This window comes from Varanus komodoensis, unplaced genomic scaffold (genome assembly GCF_004798865.1).
Source record: "Varanus komodoensis strain SLA01 unplaced genomic scaffold, ASM479886v1 scaffold13_3, whole genome shotgun sequence".
Classification (NCBI taxonomy): domain Eukaryota; kingdom Metazoa; phylum Chordata; class Lepidosauria; order Squamata; family Varanidae; genus Varanus; species Varanus komodoensis.
The window spans coordinates 1,102,779-1,120,226 of NW_025335409.1; the positions used below are offsets into that span (position 1 = coordinate 1,102,779).

The following is a 17,448-nucleotide window of genomic DNA, read 5'->3' on the forward strand; positions in this document are numbered from 1 at the left end:
CCTGTCCTCCAGCATTCCACATCCCATTAAGGGGAAGGATTGGATTTTGTAATAAGAATGTTGCAATAACCGAACCAAGCAAAAAGCCGGCACCCTAGAGAGATTTTGTTTAATCATTCTTTGCTGCCAGACATTGAGAAACAAAAGGCCAAGCACCACTCTTTTCCTGCTGGCAAACCAGAGGCTGCCTGTCACTTTCTTGGGACAGACAATGCTCAAATGAGGTGTGTGTGTGAAAGAGAGCGAGATTAGAGAGAAAGAGGCTTCAATCTACCAGCAAACATGTTGATGAACTAGTGAGAAAGGAAATATTGGAAAAGTACCATGCTTGGCAATGCAGTTAGAGATGGGAAAAATGCAATTTGTCTTCAGGCTGTCTTGAGCAGATCAACACTTCATGGTTCCATCATGTCAGCGGAAGGCAGATATAGTGGGCTCCAAGCCGTGAGTGCTGGAAGAATCTGCTCCATTGATGAGATTTTGGTGCGAACAACAACATCTGGATGATAGTCAGCTGCTTTTCAGGGCCAAGCCATGGGTTCTGCCTAAATATGAGGCCAGGGGGCAACACTCGGCATCCTGAGGAGATGCTAGACCTCCTCCACCTGGAAGGACTCACTTCTGCTCTGACTCCCTGTTTGTTTGTTTTTTTCTGACCGCATACTCCAAGCAACACCAGACAGCTGAGTCTAGAATTCATTTCTCACAAGACTCTAACATTATAAGACATTACAATGCCCAATCCAACGTCCTCTAGATGTTTTGGACTTCAATTCCTATCAGTCCCAGCCAACATGGCGAGAAATTGTGGGAGTTGTCACGTACAGTATAACATTTGAAATGAACACTAAGGTATGGGTTAAGAATATAGAGCACATTAAGTGTTGTTGTTGTTGTTCAGTCACAGTCATGTCCGACTCCTCACAACCCCATGGACAACAATCCTCCAGGTTCTCCTGTCATCCACCATCCCCTGGACTCCGCCCAACCCCACACCCACCTCGCAAGTGACCCCATCTAGCCACCTCAACCTCTGTCCTCCCCTTCTCCTTTTTCCTTCACCAGTGGAGTACATCTTGCTGTTTATTCTCTCTTTCCCTGCCTCTCTAAGTGGAAATGGCTGCTGACAAAAGAAACAAAGCCCAACAAATGGAGTAGATCTTAATGCCTCCCTTCTCTCTCCTGTGTAGTTAGGTGGGGTGGCTGTTGATAGAAAGTGTACATCTATCTCTCCTAAATTTACCATATGACTATAGACTTACGTTATGCGGTTCTTATAAGAGCACAGGAACTATCTTGCTGGATAAATCTGGTTGAATCTGGCATCATTTTCCCATCCAGCTTCCTAAGAGAGAGCCCACATGGAGGGAATGGACAATGGGCTGATAAACCGCCTTGAAAATGAAGATTTTCTTTAGCTCATATGGCAAATAGCCATCGGTCAAAATTTCCGTATCTGTTAATTCTATCTCACTTTGATCTCCATTGTAAAGCCATGCAAACTGCCTCTTCCTACTTTGCCCCTGCCGTGGCAGTTTACCTGCCACACCTCTAGCTCTCTCCTGAGGTTCCTCCAGCTTGCAGGGAAACCCTTTGGAGAAGAAGAAGGGGCAATAAATTACAGTGCCTTGGCACTGCACTGAACAGAAACCTATATTTATAGATGGGATTTACTTTATATGTCATTTATACAGTCAGATTGTTATTTAGTTGCTCAAAGGTATTAGTACCTTAGGAAGGCAAGCTAATTATATTCCACTCCACTGCATTGCTAGATTTTATAGAACCCCAAATGATAAAGAGCTTGAGTCCAGTCAAAAAGCGAAAGCCAAAAACCCACGACATCGCTTTCAAACAATATTTCACATTTTGGCATTTTAGAATCAGTAGTTTCACAGTTCCATTTACAACCATTGCCCAAGAAAATATTAATATTCATCTGGGCTGTGTACTACATGTGATTCTGGCAGATACCTAATATAAGCCTGTGACATGTTATTGAGGTCTCGCATTGACCTTTTCATTATGCTGCATTTCAGTTGAGAGTCCATTCATTTCTGTTCTGCATATTTAAGGAAATGACAAGTAGAAAGGACAGTCCTATGTATTTGCAGCATTCTTAAAGGCTCAAATAATCATGACCTAAAGCAATACATTTTTTAAAAAGCCATGAGATGAATACCTGACTCTATTATTTTTGGTTTATTAGCAAGTTATTCAATATCTGGCAGAACTCTTTTTCCCTTAAAACTGCAAACCATCAAATCCATAGACTGCTGAATACTATCCTGAGATGATGTCCCTTTATTAAAGATTGGGATCAGGGCTGTCATCAAAGGGCGTGCCCCTCAACAGGAGCCCCCAGACAAGAGCACCCTAGACTTGCTCTTTCTCTTCACTATTGCAGCCTCCCTGTCTCTCACTCTAGACCTAACAATGATAGTGGTTTATAGGAGGAGCAGTAGATCCCACTGGGAACTTTCTCACTTCTCCCCCAGGAAAGGGGATGGAAAGGCTGAGGAGAAAGAGCAGTTGGTTGCTGCAGCATCAACACAAAGGACTCCCTAAGGCAGGGACTCCATTGATGGTGTCTTGCTGAAAAACCTGAAGCTGGCCCTGAAAGTGATATTATGATGGGAGGCATGTGAAGATTAGTACACATTATTTGGCTATTAAGAAACGTGGCTGACATTTTCAGCTGATCACATGATGTCACCCCTTCTGCTTTTTCAGTAATGTCATCTTTACCGGAGTTGTCCATCCATCTGTTACACCCAGTCAGGCTACTGTTGCATAGCCTGCTCAAATTGACAGCTGAAGATCACTCTGAAGTGTGCATTGAGCAGGAGGCATCCCTTCCTAGTGGCTCTGACATGCACCGTTCCAAACATGTTCCACATACTCTACACATTTGTGCAGCTAGCAGTTAACATAACGTGCTTGTTTGCAAACTTCACCTTTCCATTTCTCCTACTGCCCCCACAATTGCAGTTGTGTGTGATTCAAAATCACGATGGAAAATATGTCCTTACTAGCATGTGCCCCAAATATAATAACTGCATTTTGCTTAAATAACAAAACTGTGCATCCTCATGAATTGAAGGGGCTCCCCATGGAGAAGTAACCATGTGTCAGCTCCTTTTCAGCCATAAAAGACTAGGTTGTTCTATGCCAGTCATGCTTTCTCAGGATAGTCTTGTAAAGATATTTGGACATCATCCATGCAAGTCACTTCGAAGTCCTTGGAGGAAGCATAGCAGGTTTGTCTATGTTCTTTTTTCTCCTTTCCTTTTCTATTTCGGATATGTTACCTCAGCATTATTTAGCAGATTAAGGTTCACTGCTGAACCCTGAAAGATGGTACAGCTAGACCACCTCAACTTCACTACAACTCTTTTCATCATTAAAAAGTGACTAAAAATCTATTGTCCTTCAATTTTCCAGACAAAAAGCAAACCAATTTTCCAGATAAAAAGCAATTTTCCAGATAAAAAGATCAAAGTAATGGAAAAATCACACATACCTCATTCTAATGACTTTGCAGTTCTTTTTCATCCTAAAATTTATAACTAGGGTATGTCATGAGTTACTCAAGTAAAGGAAAAATAGATCATCATACTTTTAAAAATTCATGAACTGTTATGGGAAAGGTTTCCAACTCATATGCTTAAAATCCCCAATCTCTTGCATACACATTTCTCTCACTGTTGTTGGGGGCATTGTCCAAGTAGATTTTGGAAGCAGCATTTGGCAATGTAAGAGTACTGTAATTGTGAAAAATAGATTCACAGTTGAAGAAGAAGAAAATCAAAGCCACTTTGTAGGATCTGTACTGGGCTGAAGTTGCATTTCAGAACTGAACTGGAGAATTTGTGCAGCAAGCCACTGTCTTCATCATGACATCACCAGGATACAGACTTGAAGGGACTCCCTGCTTACATCATGGTTGGCTATAAGATTGCCTTGGCTATTATGTGATCTATTACTTCTTGCACAGCGAGGTAATAGGCAGTGCAGACATACCCTAAACACCATACCAATATTCTCTCAAAGACTTAACTCCCACCACAAGCTCCCAACACAGGCATAGGACTGGCCTCATCCCAGTTTGGCTTTTTCCTAACTGCCCCCTAAAAGGATGCTTTGAACAAGGATAAACACGACCACTCATAACAGATTCAGCTTCCCTCAATGGCGTAACTATTCACAGATCAGGCAGACCCAACAAAGGGATGCTAAGTTTACCCATTTATCAGTCCCAAGTACATTTTCAAAAAATGTCCACTTACCAATTTCCCTCGAGATCTGTGTGAACGCTTCAACACCACTCTCCCCATAGTTTCCCTCAGAAGCCAGTGTAGACACGTAGTTCCATCCAAGTGCTGTCACAATATCAACCATGGCTTGGGCTTGATAGGAGTCAGGCGGGACCACACGAGAGAAAAAGTCATACCTGGTGTTATCACTCAACTCTGGAGCTGTAGATGCATAGCTGATTTGAGGTATCTGCAATCAAGCAGCATAAAAGTGCATTTCATCTGTCTGAGGTATAGTCAGTAGATTGATAACAAAGGGAAAAAAACAGCCTCTTTTAAATTAGAACCAACAACCAAAAAAGCATTTTTCCAAGTGCAAACTATTACTCAATTTCAGAAGAGAAAGAAAATCGTAAATAATTCTGTGGTTTCCCAGATATCAAGGTTAGTAAATAAGATACATATTGTTGTTTTTCTTTTAGCAAGAAGAACAAATAATCAAACTTAACTGTTAACATCAGAATGTAATGCTGTCTTATTTTGTAATTCCATTTAAAAATAGCATATGCTTTTATTGTTTAATGCAATAATGTAAACAGTTACATTAGGGCAAGGCATGGAACCAATTGTGGTCTTAGTCTAAATAGAGGTGGTTAGATTTGAAGCTTGCAGGACCTACTCTGTATTTTACTAGAATCCTCAGATCCAACAACTGGTGGCAGATGCAGAAGAGTAGAGTGGACATACAATTAAGGGATGGGGTACTTCTGAGCACATACCTAGTACAAGAAATAGTGATCAATACCCAATCCAAGTGCTCATGTCCTTCACCCCAAAACCAGCCTTTCCTTTCCATCAGCAGAATTTGCTGGTATAGGCTTTCCAATTACTGCTATTAGTCCATTGTTTCTAACTTAGGTGGTCAGATATTCTTGATGACCTGCTACAAATCTTCCAGAGATCAACCAGGAGTTTGTTGTCTAACTTCTGTCCACCTGGGTTGCACACACTTATGTTGGAGTAAACTTTGAAGCTTAATTCAAAATGCATTTAATTGTTTCTAATATATGTGTTTATGTTGTGTTTGAATTACGTTTTGTATCATTCTATTATTCCTTTCCACCATTTTAGGTGGAAATGTGAGATATACATTAATAAAATAAACAGGATTATACTGTAAGTAATCAAACATGTCCTGCTCCAGCAGGTTTTTCACTATCCATATGGAGTTTCACTCATGATTAAGTAAAGTTATACAGAAAGTTTTCCATTATGTACATTTCAGGTTCTCTGAACCTGAATGCAGAGTAATGGCTGAGATTTGTTTCTTGTGTAGCTACAAATCATGCCCATCTTGTGAGGGGGATGTAACCAAAAAATTATGCTATAGTTTCCTTTCCATATACTCACATTAGCAAATTCCACTGATTTTAAGTAACTGAGCACATATTGCAAATACTTTGGAAATGCAATTACACCCTGTGCTATCATTATCTGTGTGTTCTATAAAGACAAAAGAAGAATTCAAAAGAAATGTCAACTTATACTCATCACTGTTTCAAACAAGAACTATTGTTTATTATATGCAATGTATGCTGTATATTTATGTTGCCTTAGATACATTGCATTATTTTACATAAGCAAAATTCCTCTTCTTACAACATTAATTTGAAATCCTGCACTGCTCAAAGTTGCTATATTTTTGTATTGTTTCCAAAGGGATTGCATTCTGACCAAGGACCTCACACTTCAAGATATATATTCTTCTAGCGTCAATAGAAGTAAAGTCATCAACTTTAAAGATGAAGTGGATATTTAACTAGTTCATTTTGAAAGCAAGAGTCTCCTAAATCCCCAGAAGATACTGTCATGCTGCACAGAGGCCATGGGTCATATGTCCCTGCTGAAATGCCTAACAGTGACAAAAATAAGAACCACCAAAAACCACAAAAGAAATCTAATTGTCCAGATCTCTCTTCTTTTTAAGTAAGCTTTGTGGTACAGCAAGCTTTCATAGTAGTTTCTGAGTGGTTCTGCAGTCAAAATTGGCCCCTCAGCTCCCCAAGTTGTCCAGCCCTGCCTTAGATTAAAGTAAACCACAGTAGGAAATAAACAATTTTAACCTACATATTTTTTTCTTGATTCAAAAAAGGTGAGAAAGCACTCACTTCAATCTTGTTGTACCTCAGGGAGATTCTACCATTTTTCAAGCAGTTATTTTCCTTCAGTACAAAGGACAGAAAATCATGTTTCTCCCAATGGCTGCAATGGAAACACCCATTCTAAACAGCGCAAGTGCGCAATTTCCCTAAATTCTCCACAGGGTCCACTAAACTATGTCAAAACAAGAGAAAATAAAAATAGAAATGTTTTTGATTAAGTGCTGAAATCCTATACCTATCATTGATATTGCATGACCTTAACCAAATCTCTACCCGCCCACTGCTTTTTCATGATATTTTAAGGGCCAATTTACTGTTTTCATTTGTTCGTGGGAATGCATAACTATGTAGAAAGGAAGGGCATTGAACATCTGCATTTAGGAGCACAGAACGTTTTGAAAGAAAACCATTTGTGTCATCTTGCCTAAGTTAAGATCTAAGTGAGCTCCTTGGCAGTCTGAGGAGTTGACAGCTGAGAAGCAATGGGGTGATAACTAGAGCAAAAGTGGTGGAAGATGTATGATGGATTTGGTCAAACACAGGCTATATGAAACTTTGGAGTCTACTTTATGGCTATAATGGGGACAGAGAAAGCTTTCCTTTGTATCACAATGGCATCTTCTCAGAGTTGGCCAACAGAGCTGTTCTGAATAATAGAAGGGCTTCAACTCCTTGACTCTCAAATAGTGAAGAGTAGGACTATTCAGTGCCTTGCTTTGATTTTGCGGATTGAGTCCATCACAGCCCTTCCAATTCAGATGTTACCAAGAGTCTCAGCAGCAATTATTTTTCAGGCATGACTGTCATGCCTTGACACTAGAGTTTCCAGAAGCAAGACTGAGCAAAGATCAACCAGGGCAAGAACCCCTCATTTACACACACTGACCTTGAAAGCATTCCCACTGATAAACAAAGCATGAAACCTGCAGGACTGATTGCTGAGTCTAACCAAGCAATTGAACCAAGATGCCCAACGAAAATTCTGAATGGGGCAATCCGGAGACCTGGTAGAGGTGGGAAATGTTCCATTCAGTGCATTAGAGCCATTGACAGTCATTAAAGGCAGGGAACTCCATCCAGTCTACACACACAGCAACCTCTGTGGCTTAGAAGCCCTGAACTGTTTCTGTCATACAACCCTTTCAGGCAGCAATGGCTAATGAGTTCAGTAGACTAGATTTCTTTTTGTTCTCTTTGGTTTGAGGAAACCTCTCTCCTCCACAAAGGTTTTTAAAGGTTTCTTTCCAGAAACACAGAATGAGTTGGTTCTCTTTTGTTCAACATTCTACCTGTGCCGTGCTTTTCCCTCCCACAGTTTCCTTTCCCCATGGCTTCTAAGGAATGCAAACCTAGTCTTTTTCCTGCAAGCTTTCCAATGAAAAGCCTTAAAATCTCAAAGGATAGAGGGGCTACAAGGTGTGTGCCAACCACAAGAGTTGACTGAGACCCCAATACAGCCCTATAGAAAATTGAATGTTTCTGTTCAGATTGGTGCAGAAGTCATCCAATTCAACTGGGGTTCCAGATTGGAGGCTTTGTGCTTCCAAGTTGAGCAGAGCTAAACTTTAACTTTGTTTTAACTCTATGTCAGGTATGCATAATATTTTCAGGACCAGCAACCACTGCCAAAATGAGCTACGGTGCTTTTTTCTGCTAAGGTTAACCTTTATAGTGTTAGTGTTTTAAGAGAACTGCTGTTAATAGTTAAATGTGCAGTACCACTTGCTGCATTGGAAGAGCTCAAGCGTGCAATATTTCAGTTGAAAAGTTGCAGTGTCTTTTCTTTGCTTTTTGAAAAGCTGCAAAAGAGTACAAGCTTAACTTCCTATATTGCCCCTGGATCATTTTTCTTAAAATGACAGATTGCACCAAGGTGACCCCAAGTAAGAAACTGTAAGGTTTCAGAGCATACGTGGAGTGGCTTATGCAAAAGAGAAGTCTTCAAATGAGGAGAGAAGAATCACTTCCTCTTGTTTGTTTTTTTCTTGAGGTAAGTTTATAAAAATGGTACACAGTCATAGTTTCTCTGGGAAAGAAACCTGAAAAGTTTCAAATGGATAGAAAGTCATGAACAAAAACCAATTTAAGGCTTTTTTATAGTGAAACCTAGTACCACTGGAACTAGAGCCATCTCATCATTCCATATTTGTCCTCCTCCAAGCCCCATAATTTGAAATTCCCTGGTAAAATGTGTCCTAGGGTTAAAAGGGCCTCCTCATTACTCAACCAAACCCTCTCTGCATTCCTTTTCCTTCCCCTTCTCTTCCCTTTCTTCAGAAGTATTAAGAAAAGGAAAGTTACTTTTGAAGAGTCAGCTGTTTTTGTCCAACATTTTGCCTTGAGGAACACCAGAAACTGTTCAAAGAGACCAGATTGCATATATCAGGGACAGCATGATTAATTTCACTTATACCTGGTGATCCCAGGCTGCATGCATTTGACATGTGGATGGTCTACAAAGCAGAAGAACGTGGACCATTTTAGCTTATGCCTACACAAACTGTATGTGCATAGGCCCCTGTCATTACAACTGAAGACTCTGGTGGATTCAAAAGTTCTCCCAAGAGTCTACACTGCACAAATGAAATGCATAGGTCCTTTCAGACTTTACACTGAATGTAGTTCTGTCATAAGTACAATCCTATATTTGAATGCTGGTCATATCATTAAAGAGTACAAAATTGACTTACATCCCCAGCGTTGTTGGGGGAGAAAAATTAACCAATCAAAAAATGCACCATCATGAAATTTAAGCAAAGCAAAATAATTATTATCATGATTTTGTGATAGTTTTTTACAGTATTTTAACAACTCATTAGATTGGAGTCTCTGAAGAAAACATTTGGAAGAATCATGGTCCTGAGGGATTGACAAAAGTTGATTTCCTAACAGCAATTCCTCCAGTTTTCAAAAAGTAAGCATAAAAGAAATGGATGAATCAAAAGCAGGCCATTCAGTACCATCTAAAATTATGCTTTATTCTTCTTCAACATAGATTTTTCCTTTCCCTCCCCCTTTTTCTTCCACCCCCTTTTTAATAGGATGGACACATTCCCTTCTCTGTTCATTAATTGAGGCACATAGAAAAGAAGGTGTGGGAAGCTATTCTAGTCATTTCAACATGGGCCAGATAAAGTGACAGACCTAAGTACATCCCTGAATACCTGGTGATTAGAGTCACTGCACTCACCTGGAAATGTAAGGAGAAATATACTGGCATCTGGTTTGTCTCCATTAGTGTCAGTGCTGCATCACCCAGAATTTGTGACACATAGCAATCTTCAAGGCTTTCAAGCTTGGAGAGCATCAAAAGCATCAAGACTGTTGACTTCCTGGATAAAGGGAAATCTCTCTCCCATGCAACAGCCTTGAAAAAGGCAGAACCAACTTTGCCGACTGTATATCCTTGCAATTACATCACTTTCTTAGCCAGTCTCATATCAAGCAAGAAGTCAAACACCCAGTCACTGCTTTCTAAATCCTTCATCAGTGCTGCCGATTCCATGGCTAAAAGTCCAATATCATTTATTTATAATATCTCTAAATGGTTGTTGTTGTTGTTTTGGGTCCTTCTGTGCATCTCCTTCTGTGTTCAGGAATTGGAGAATGAGTTAGGTGAGTCTTTTGAAAACTATTCTTTGGACCTCTTTTGCAACATTACCAATCAATAACAATCTAAAAGAAGCACAATACCAATTTTTATAGTATGTATGAAAAGTTTCATGTAATACATTTAAACTATTGGAAGAGGTGTGGACAGACTGATCATAGTTCCTCCTTTAATGGGAACATTCAACAATGCAGAAGTTCTTCAGTATTGTTGCTGAAGATAACAGGATTTTTTCTGCATTTTATTTAAAGTTGCTCCTAAAACGTTGCTTCTTCATAAAAAGTTGCTTAAAGAGCTTGAGGCACAATTGCACAGAGCAGTGGCTGCATATATCACAGGTGAACAGAAGGTAGAGCTCCAGATATTTTGGACTTAATTTCCCAGAAGCTGCTGCCACTACGGTGAACAGTCAGGAACGCTGGGTGATGAAGTCTAAACTCTGACATATATTGCATTGCCTGATGTACTTGTACTTCCAATTTTATCAGTCAATCATTATTCCAATTGGAAGAGTCCAGATAACCTTCTGTTTCAACCTGGTGGCTTTCAGAGGCATTCAGATCACAACTCCCAGAATTTCCATCCAGCAGGGCCATTGACTGGGAATTCTGGGTGTTGCAGTCCAAACATGTCTAGAAAGCACAAGGTTGGGGAAGGCTGTTCTAAACAATATCTGATTGATAAAATTTGGGAAACCATGAAAAAGCACAAACTTATCCAGCGGGTGAATCAGGGAATGTATTCCAGTTTTCAGTTCAATCAAACACAGATGCATTTTATTTTCTATGAATTAGCTACCTGAGTTTATAATCTGATTGTTATACCTACAGCAAAAGTAGAGACTGGATTTTTAAAAATGTTTTTGTTATTGTATGTTATTTGCAAAAGTAGCAACAGCTTTAGAAATATCAGTATCGGACTGAACAAAAGAAGTGGGATCGGAACAACTCTAAAACGTTCAAAATATTTACAGTGCCCATCCTAACTTTGTTTCTCTTCTTCTCATACACCCCCACGACCCCAGTCCCTTTGCTCCAATTAATAGTTGTGAAATACCATCAACCTTTATTTCAGTCAAGTACAAGTCAGTGCAAGCCAGCGCAACAAAAACCTGTCCGAAGATTTATGGTACAATAGGCCAATGATAGAATTTTTATACTCAATTTTCTTTCTTGTCAGAGTCTTGTAGTAATTTACAGCAGATTTTGTTAGGAAAGTTTCCTGGTATTTTTCTGCTCGTGTGTGTAGGGTAACACTTTAAAAGCCCTTAAAGATTTGGGCTTGTATGATTTGAAGCATGCTTAATAACTCCCAGGGGGAGTTGGGCAATCTTCACACCATATTAAAGGAAAGTCAAAGCAATAACTCCTTGACACCAGAAAAGGCCTTTCAAAATAAAAACAACCCACCAAAACCATATACCTAACACTGATTTTGCAGCTACTAGTGTTTCAGAGGGAGATCAAAAGTTTAGGACAACATTAACATTCACAAATCATGGCTTTCGGGAAATGTTTCCGTGGTACTTAAGATCTATATGCACCTGAACAAAGCAAGCTGGTCTCTAGACTGAAGAATTCTCCTGCAAAACCACTGGTGTTTCTTTGAGAATGAGGCAAGGCTGCTGAAGCCCCTTCTCACACCTTCCTCCACTCATTAGTTACAGCTTGGGGAGAGAGAGGTTACAGAAATGAACCACATGCCCCCACCATACCTGCCCTCCATGGGTTGGACACCTGTGCACAACCCTGAATGTGCAGGGACCACATGTGTAATTAGGAACCACAGCTGTGCCAACTTCCATTGACTGAAGGCAAGACTTGCTTTACTTTATGCTCATACTTCAATTCTCATCCGACTTGCTTTACTTCAGTTAAAATGGCCTGGTGGTTGGGTTAAGGAAGGGTTTTTCATTATCATTCATTCATGTATTATACTCCTGTAGCTCCCAGTACCCAATGTAGCAAAATCTCATAGTCGATCCAAAGCTGCTGGAGCAAAACTCTTGATATTTTATTTTATTTGTTGGGGGAAGTCACTGCTCAGGCTGTTGGAAATGCAAAAAGACAACTGCTGAAATTTAAAAGCTGGTGTTAGAATGAACTGAATCTGGTTTACAAGTTACAAAAGCACAAGCATTTTGGAAATTGGTTGTATCTTGCAGCAAAACCAAGACAAACTTGTCACACCTTATGGACTATATTTAAAATGCTAACGGAAGTTAATGCCCCAGCAAATTATCCTTTCAGGTGCTGCAAGACTCTTAATCATTGTTGTTTTCTCTATTCAAGGAATCCTACCCTAGCAGCTGATTTTAAAGCAAAGCCTTCCTCCTTTGTGATTCGTCTCATGCACAGAAGCCAAAAGTTGTGAATGAGCTGCTAGAAAGAGCTGCAAGATGTGAAGAATATACTTGGTCAGAAAATGGAAAGGGGACTACAGGAGCAGATCTTTAGAAGATTTAACAGTGCAATCCTATGCACTCCTACTACGAAGTGTGCTCCCTTGAGCTTGGGTGAGTTGAAGACTGCAGCCTGGGGCATACATTTAATATATATACTCTGTTAGAACAGAAGTGACTGTTTCCTATCTGTGGTTATGAATGACAGTTATTCTATTCCATGTGGTTAGGCTATGATAGTTATTCGACTTTGACATGACAGATCCCGCACTGAGGACACTCCCTATCACTTTGAAAGGTTGCATAAAATGAAAAGGCACAGTCTTTCCTCTTCTGCATCTCTCTGATGAAGAATGCTGTGCCTGCTGAATTTCTCCTTGTCACACAGCCCTGTCCTCATACCCAGAATCAAATGCTGCCAATCCTACATAACTGATTTCTACTTTTGGAGGCAGAGCAGGGGCAGGACAGTTTTAGGGAATGAAGACTGAATTCACCCACTTTCTCCTGACAGGGATGGGGAGAAAAGCAGAGATCAGAGCCCTTCTATGAAAGCCCTTCATCAAATCCATGTTTTTCTCTGTGCAGAGAAATCATGCATCATTGTGCCTTTCCACGGAGAAAGAGATGTGGTGTGTGTGTGGACAAGAGGCTACTTCATGCGCTGGGTGAGCCACCTGCTAGTTTTGTGCACTTCTAGCACATTTGGGGTGGTGAAGTGCTGTCAGGATCTGGGCAGCTCCAGAGCGCCATCTGCTGGCATAGCAGCAAAATATTGGCTCTTGTAGTTGCAAAGTTGGTCCCAGACTGTACTGCAGCAGCCGGTGCCTTTATGAACATTACCTGGAAGCCCTGAGGAAAGAGCTATTTACCCAGCAAACCTGGTCTCCAGTGCCTGAAGCCCTTCTCTGTGTGTTGGATTTTCCTGGTTCCAGGCTTCTTCTCCAATGTACCTGCTTCTTGATCTCTGCCCTGCTCTGACTGTTTTCCTTAATGGACAACACATCACCTAGCTCCACTGTGTACTCCCAGTTCTGATCTTGGCCTGTTTTTGGATTATGGCTTGGATCTGTCACTGGATTGGTTCTTGAACTTGCTTCCCCTTGGTTCCAGTTGCCTAGATCCCATCTAATACCCTGCTGCCCACTCCTTGGACCCTTATGTCATGCAAAGATACTGTGCCAGCATTTGGAAGGCATACAAAACTAGGAATGCATGAAAGATCTGATGTCGGGGATGAAAACCCAATGAATTTTCTCAACTCAGCCATATGTACTTTCTTCTGTCAATTCTGTGCTGCCTCTCACTCAATCTGCTGTGATTCAAGTCTGCACCTTTCTTAAAGGACCATTTAAAAAAAAAACCTAGCCCTATGGTCATCAACTGGGGAGAATAAGCCCAAATTTTTGCACAAATCAGATATTAACTACCGGAACATTCAAGGTAGCCAGGGTAGACTGTGTGCACATGCCGTGAGAGGAGGGTGCTTCCATCCTTCTTTAATTATTTAAAATCAAAGATGACTCAAGCAAGCATGTGGCAAGTCAGCCCTGATTTGCACTAATCATGATTTGCACAAATTGTGCTAGAGGTACACAGTTCTCAGCTATGCAAATATTTCAAGCAATTTTACAGGAAGGGCAGCAGCGGGGCCAAGGGGAACAAACTAGGCCTGCTTTTAGCCCTCAGCTCAGAAATCTGTCCAAAGCCCATTGGCTCAAGTGTGGTTCACTGCCACACATTCCTAAGTTGAATTCCTGGGGATCCCTGCTATTATTCCAGTGTTTGGTGATCATGGCCAGGTTTCTGCCCCATGCAGACTTCCTCTACTGCTGGAAACCTCCAGACTTTTCTTTGATCACTGGTCAGTGATAAGTTTGGGTATCCTGACCTTCTTATTTGAGCAAGGTAGCTCAATGAGAGCTGTTTACACAACAAAAGTCTAGAAGAATTCTCTTTGAGGATAGAATGGTAGTTCAAGGCCTAAAGGCCCCATGCCATCAGTTACTGGAAAAAACAAGGAAAAATCATAATTGATTCCTATAATTAGAGCACAGAGGTCCAAGACTTTTATTTCTCCTTTTTCCATTTATTATATTTCTATCCCTAGAAGGAAAAATGACAAAAACAAGGCTGTCATACTTATGAACATCATGAGAAGGCAAGACTAGCTGAAGAAGACAATCGTGCTAGGGGAAGACAAGGCAGATGACACAAGGTAAGACCAAATATGAGATGGATTGAATCCATCAAGAGAGCCACAGCCTTGAGCTTGGGAGAGCTGAGCTGCCATGAACTGTACATTTTGGGGGCATTTCATTCACAGGGTCACCATAAGTCAGATACAACATGCCACCCAATACCAATGCTGTCAGAATGTTTTACTAAGATTATAAACCTAAAAGATATGAAATTGATCAAAATATAAAAGTCAGAAATAAAAACTGATAGTGCACACACTAATCATCATCAATAAGTATTCCAGGATCTGAACCTGAGCACAACAGCCTTGTAAAATCATATCAAATCCCAGTACAATTTTTATGACTCTAGGTCAAAGATCCCTAATTCAAGGAACAGACTCCAAAGACAAGACTTCGATCCCTGAACTCTGGAGTTCAATAAAATCAAGGCAATAATGTAAGACTATCCTCGAAAAGATTGCTTCCTGTTTCTAATCTTGCTCTTTCATAGTGTTTCATCCAATCCACAAACCTTACAGAAAGCAAACTCTGACCTTTCAAAACAATTTACTACATAAAGCATAGTTTCCATTCAAACATGGTAGCCTGCCAAATGTGGCTATGTTGTCAAAACTCCTAAAATCAACCAAAGATGGACAGAAGGAAAAAGCTCTTTTCTTGGCAAGCCCATTCTCCCACCATTTCTGCAGGCCCTATTTGATTTCACTTGATACCCAACATTTTGCTCCTGATATTGACAAAGGAAGTCAAATATCAATTACATCATTCCTCAAAGCTTCTTTGGCTGCTTGATCTGCAAAGTAATAATCATCTTGACTAGAAACAAAATAAACAACCCTAAAATTCAGTACCACTATTGTCCACATGATCACAAATTAGATAAACCCAACTCTAAGCCTAATAAGATACAGTTCAAAATGTTGTCATATGCTGTACTTACTGAGATTTAATTCCTATACATCCTTGCTGAATTGCTAACAAATTTGACCAAGAATCAAAGAAAATTACCACCCATTCCAGCGTGATGTCCTTAACCCTCTCCAAAGTCAGTATGATAGTTTTCAATTCCACTGTCGGTATGAAAACCCGCTCTTATAAATTATCTATTTTCCTGCAGCCCAAATTCAGGGACACAGAATGGAAGAGTATTTTGGCCAGTTTTAGATTTCTCTGCATATATCTTACAGTGACTACCCCAATTTAAAGATCAATATTTCAGAACAGTGTATTCAAGCTCAACATGTCCTATACTAGATTTCACTTGCCCAATTCATATCTACAATTTGAGGTGGCCATAACCAAGAAAAGAATGAGTCCTATCTTTAAATTGCCATTTTAGTCAGTCTTCCCCATGCCAAGTTCTGTAAACACAATGAAGTTAAGCACCCTCATCACTGATACACAACAATGCAAGACTTTTCTGCTTTGGTCTTCTTTGGGTTTTGTGAGGTGCAGGCAATGGAATTCTTCACTCGCGGGGCTTTAGCCAAGGTCTTTCCTATCATGGCCCTTGATGCCAGCCAGATTCAGTGTGCATTCATCTGTGTGCATCCCTCCTGTTCTAGATGATTGATCAATAGGTAGAGACATACAAATGAAAAGTATAATAAAACCTATATACATGAAAAGATTTTGCTTAATGTATACATCGAACGGTATCAATATATTTTTCTCTTTGCAAAGTTTCTACAGAAAAGAGATAGCTTCCTGTCTCTGAGGAGCATATAATCTAAATTTTACCATTAGGAAAATGGGACAATACCCACCCTGCAGCAGCAATGTTGCTGAGCTCTAGAATCAGAACCAATACCAGTGCTGCTTGGAAATAATTGGCACCTTATAATGCAACCTCAAATCCTTTCCCATTTTGTTTAGGTTCAGAAATAATCTCTCACCAGTCGGAGCTGCTTTGTTGCCTTGCCCCAAAAATACTCTCTTTCAGAAGCAGCATGTGAGATGGACGGAATCTTTCTGAGTCAATTCAAAGGATTCTCTGAAAAGGCTCAGGAAGACTGGAACTATTTTTGAGTCAGAGGGTATAGTTCATCTACACCTACTTTGTAGTACAAACATGGTATTTTTCTAGATAAGATCATGATTGCCTTGACTCAGGTAGTGTATACATATAGTCAACCATAGGTGTATGCTACTTTTCATGTAAGTTTAACTCCTGGAGGTCCTCTAAAAGAAAATACTCATCACAAGGCTAGAAAATGGAGGGAGCTCAGTAAAGTTTGTGTCAGATCAAGGACTCTTCCTAATATGAGTTATCCAGATGATATTTCAGTTGATAAAAAGGTATAACTCAACCATCTTGCCCCAAGTGAAGTTTCCTGCTCCAAAGGGAGCATGTCACCACCTGAAATTTAGCTTCATTTAGCATTGGAAGACAATCTTAGGCATCTACCAAAACTAAGAAATTGGGCTCATTGGCTGCCTACTTCCAGTCTGATGACTGGAACCAGGCTGAGTCAAGTGTTTTTCCCCCCACAAACTTGTATTTATTTATTTATTTATTTATAACATTTTTATGCCGCCCCCGTCGCAGAAAGCCTCACTAAGACAAATCATAATTTGGACATTTTTAAGCATTAATGAAATTTGTGCAAATAAGCACCCGCTGAACATGTGTATCTGGCACAACTGGTGCAGAATTGGCCAATTTGCACACAACACAATTTGTTCAAATGTCATTAGTGGTTAAAAAGGATGAGTAAATTGTAGTAATCCTAACAAATAGAAGTCTACAAGCTGCTTCATCTCATTTCACAGTGAGTCAGCACCAGTGCAGGGCTAACAAACTGGAAACCAGGAG

General features: G+C 40.2%; 1 protein-coding gene across 1 annotated transcript in view; it reads right to left on the minus strand.

Moving 5' to 3' along the window:
* GRM8 (glutamate metabotropic receptor 8) overlaps positions 1-17,448 on the minus strand; it is a 469,558-nt gene that overhangs the window by 359,335 nt on the left and 92,775 nt on the right. The window contains exon 2 of the mRNA XM_044423415.1: positions 4,290-4,506. Within this exon, the coding sequence (XP_044279350.1) occupies positions 4,290-4,506 (217 nt within the window). The remainder of the gene's footprint in view (positions 1-4,289; positions 4,507-17,448) is intronic.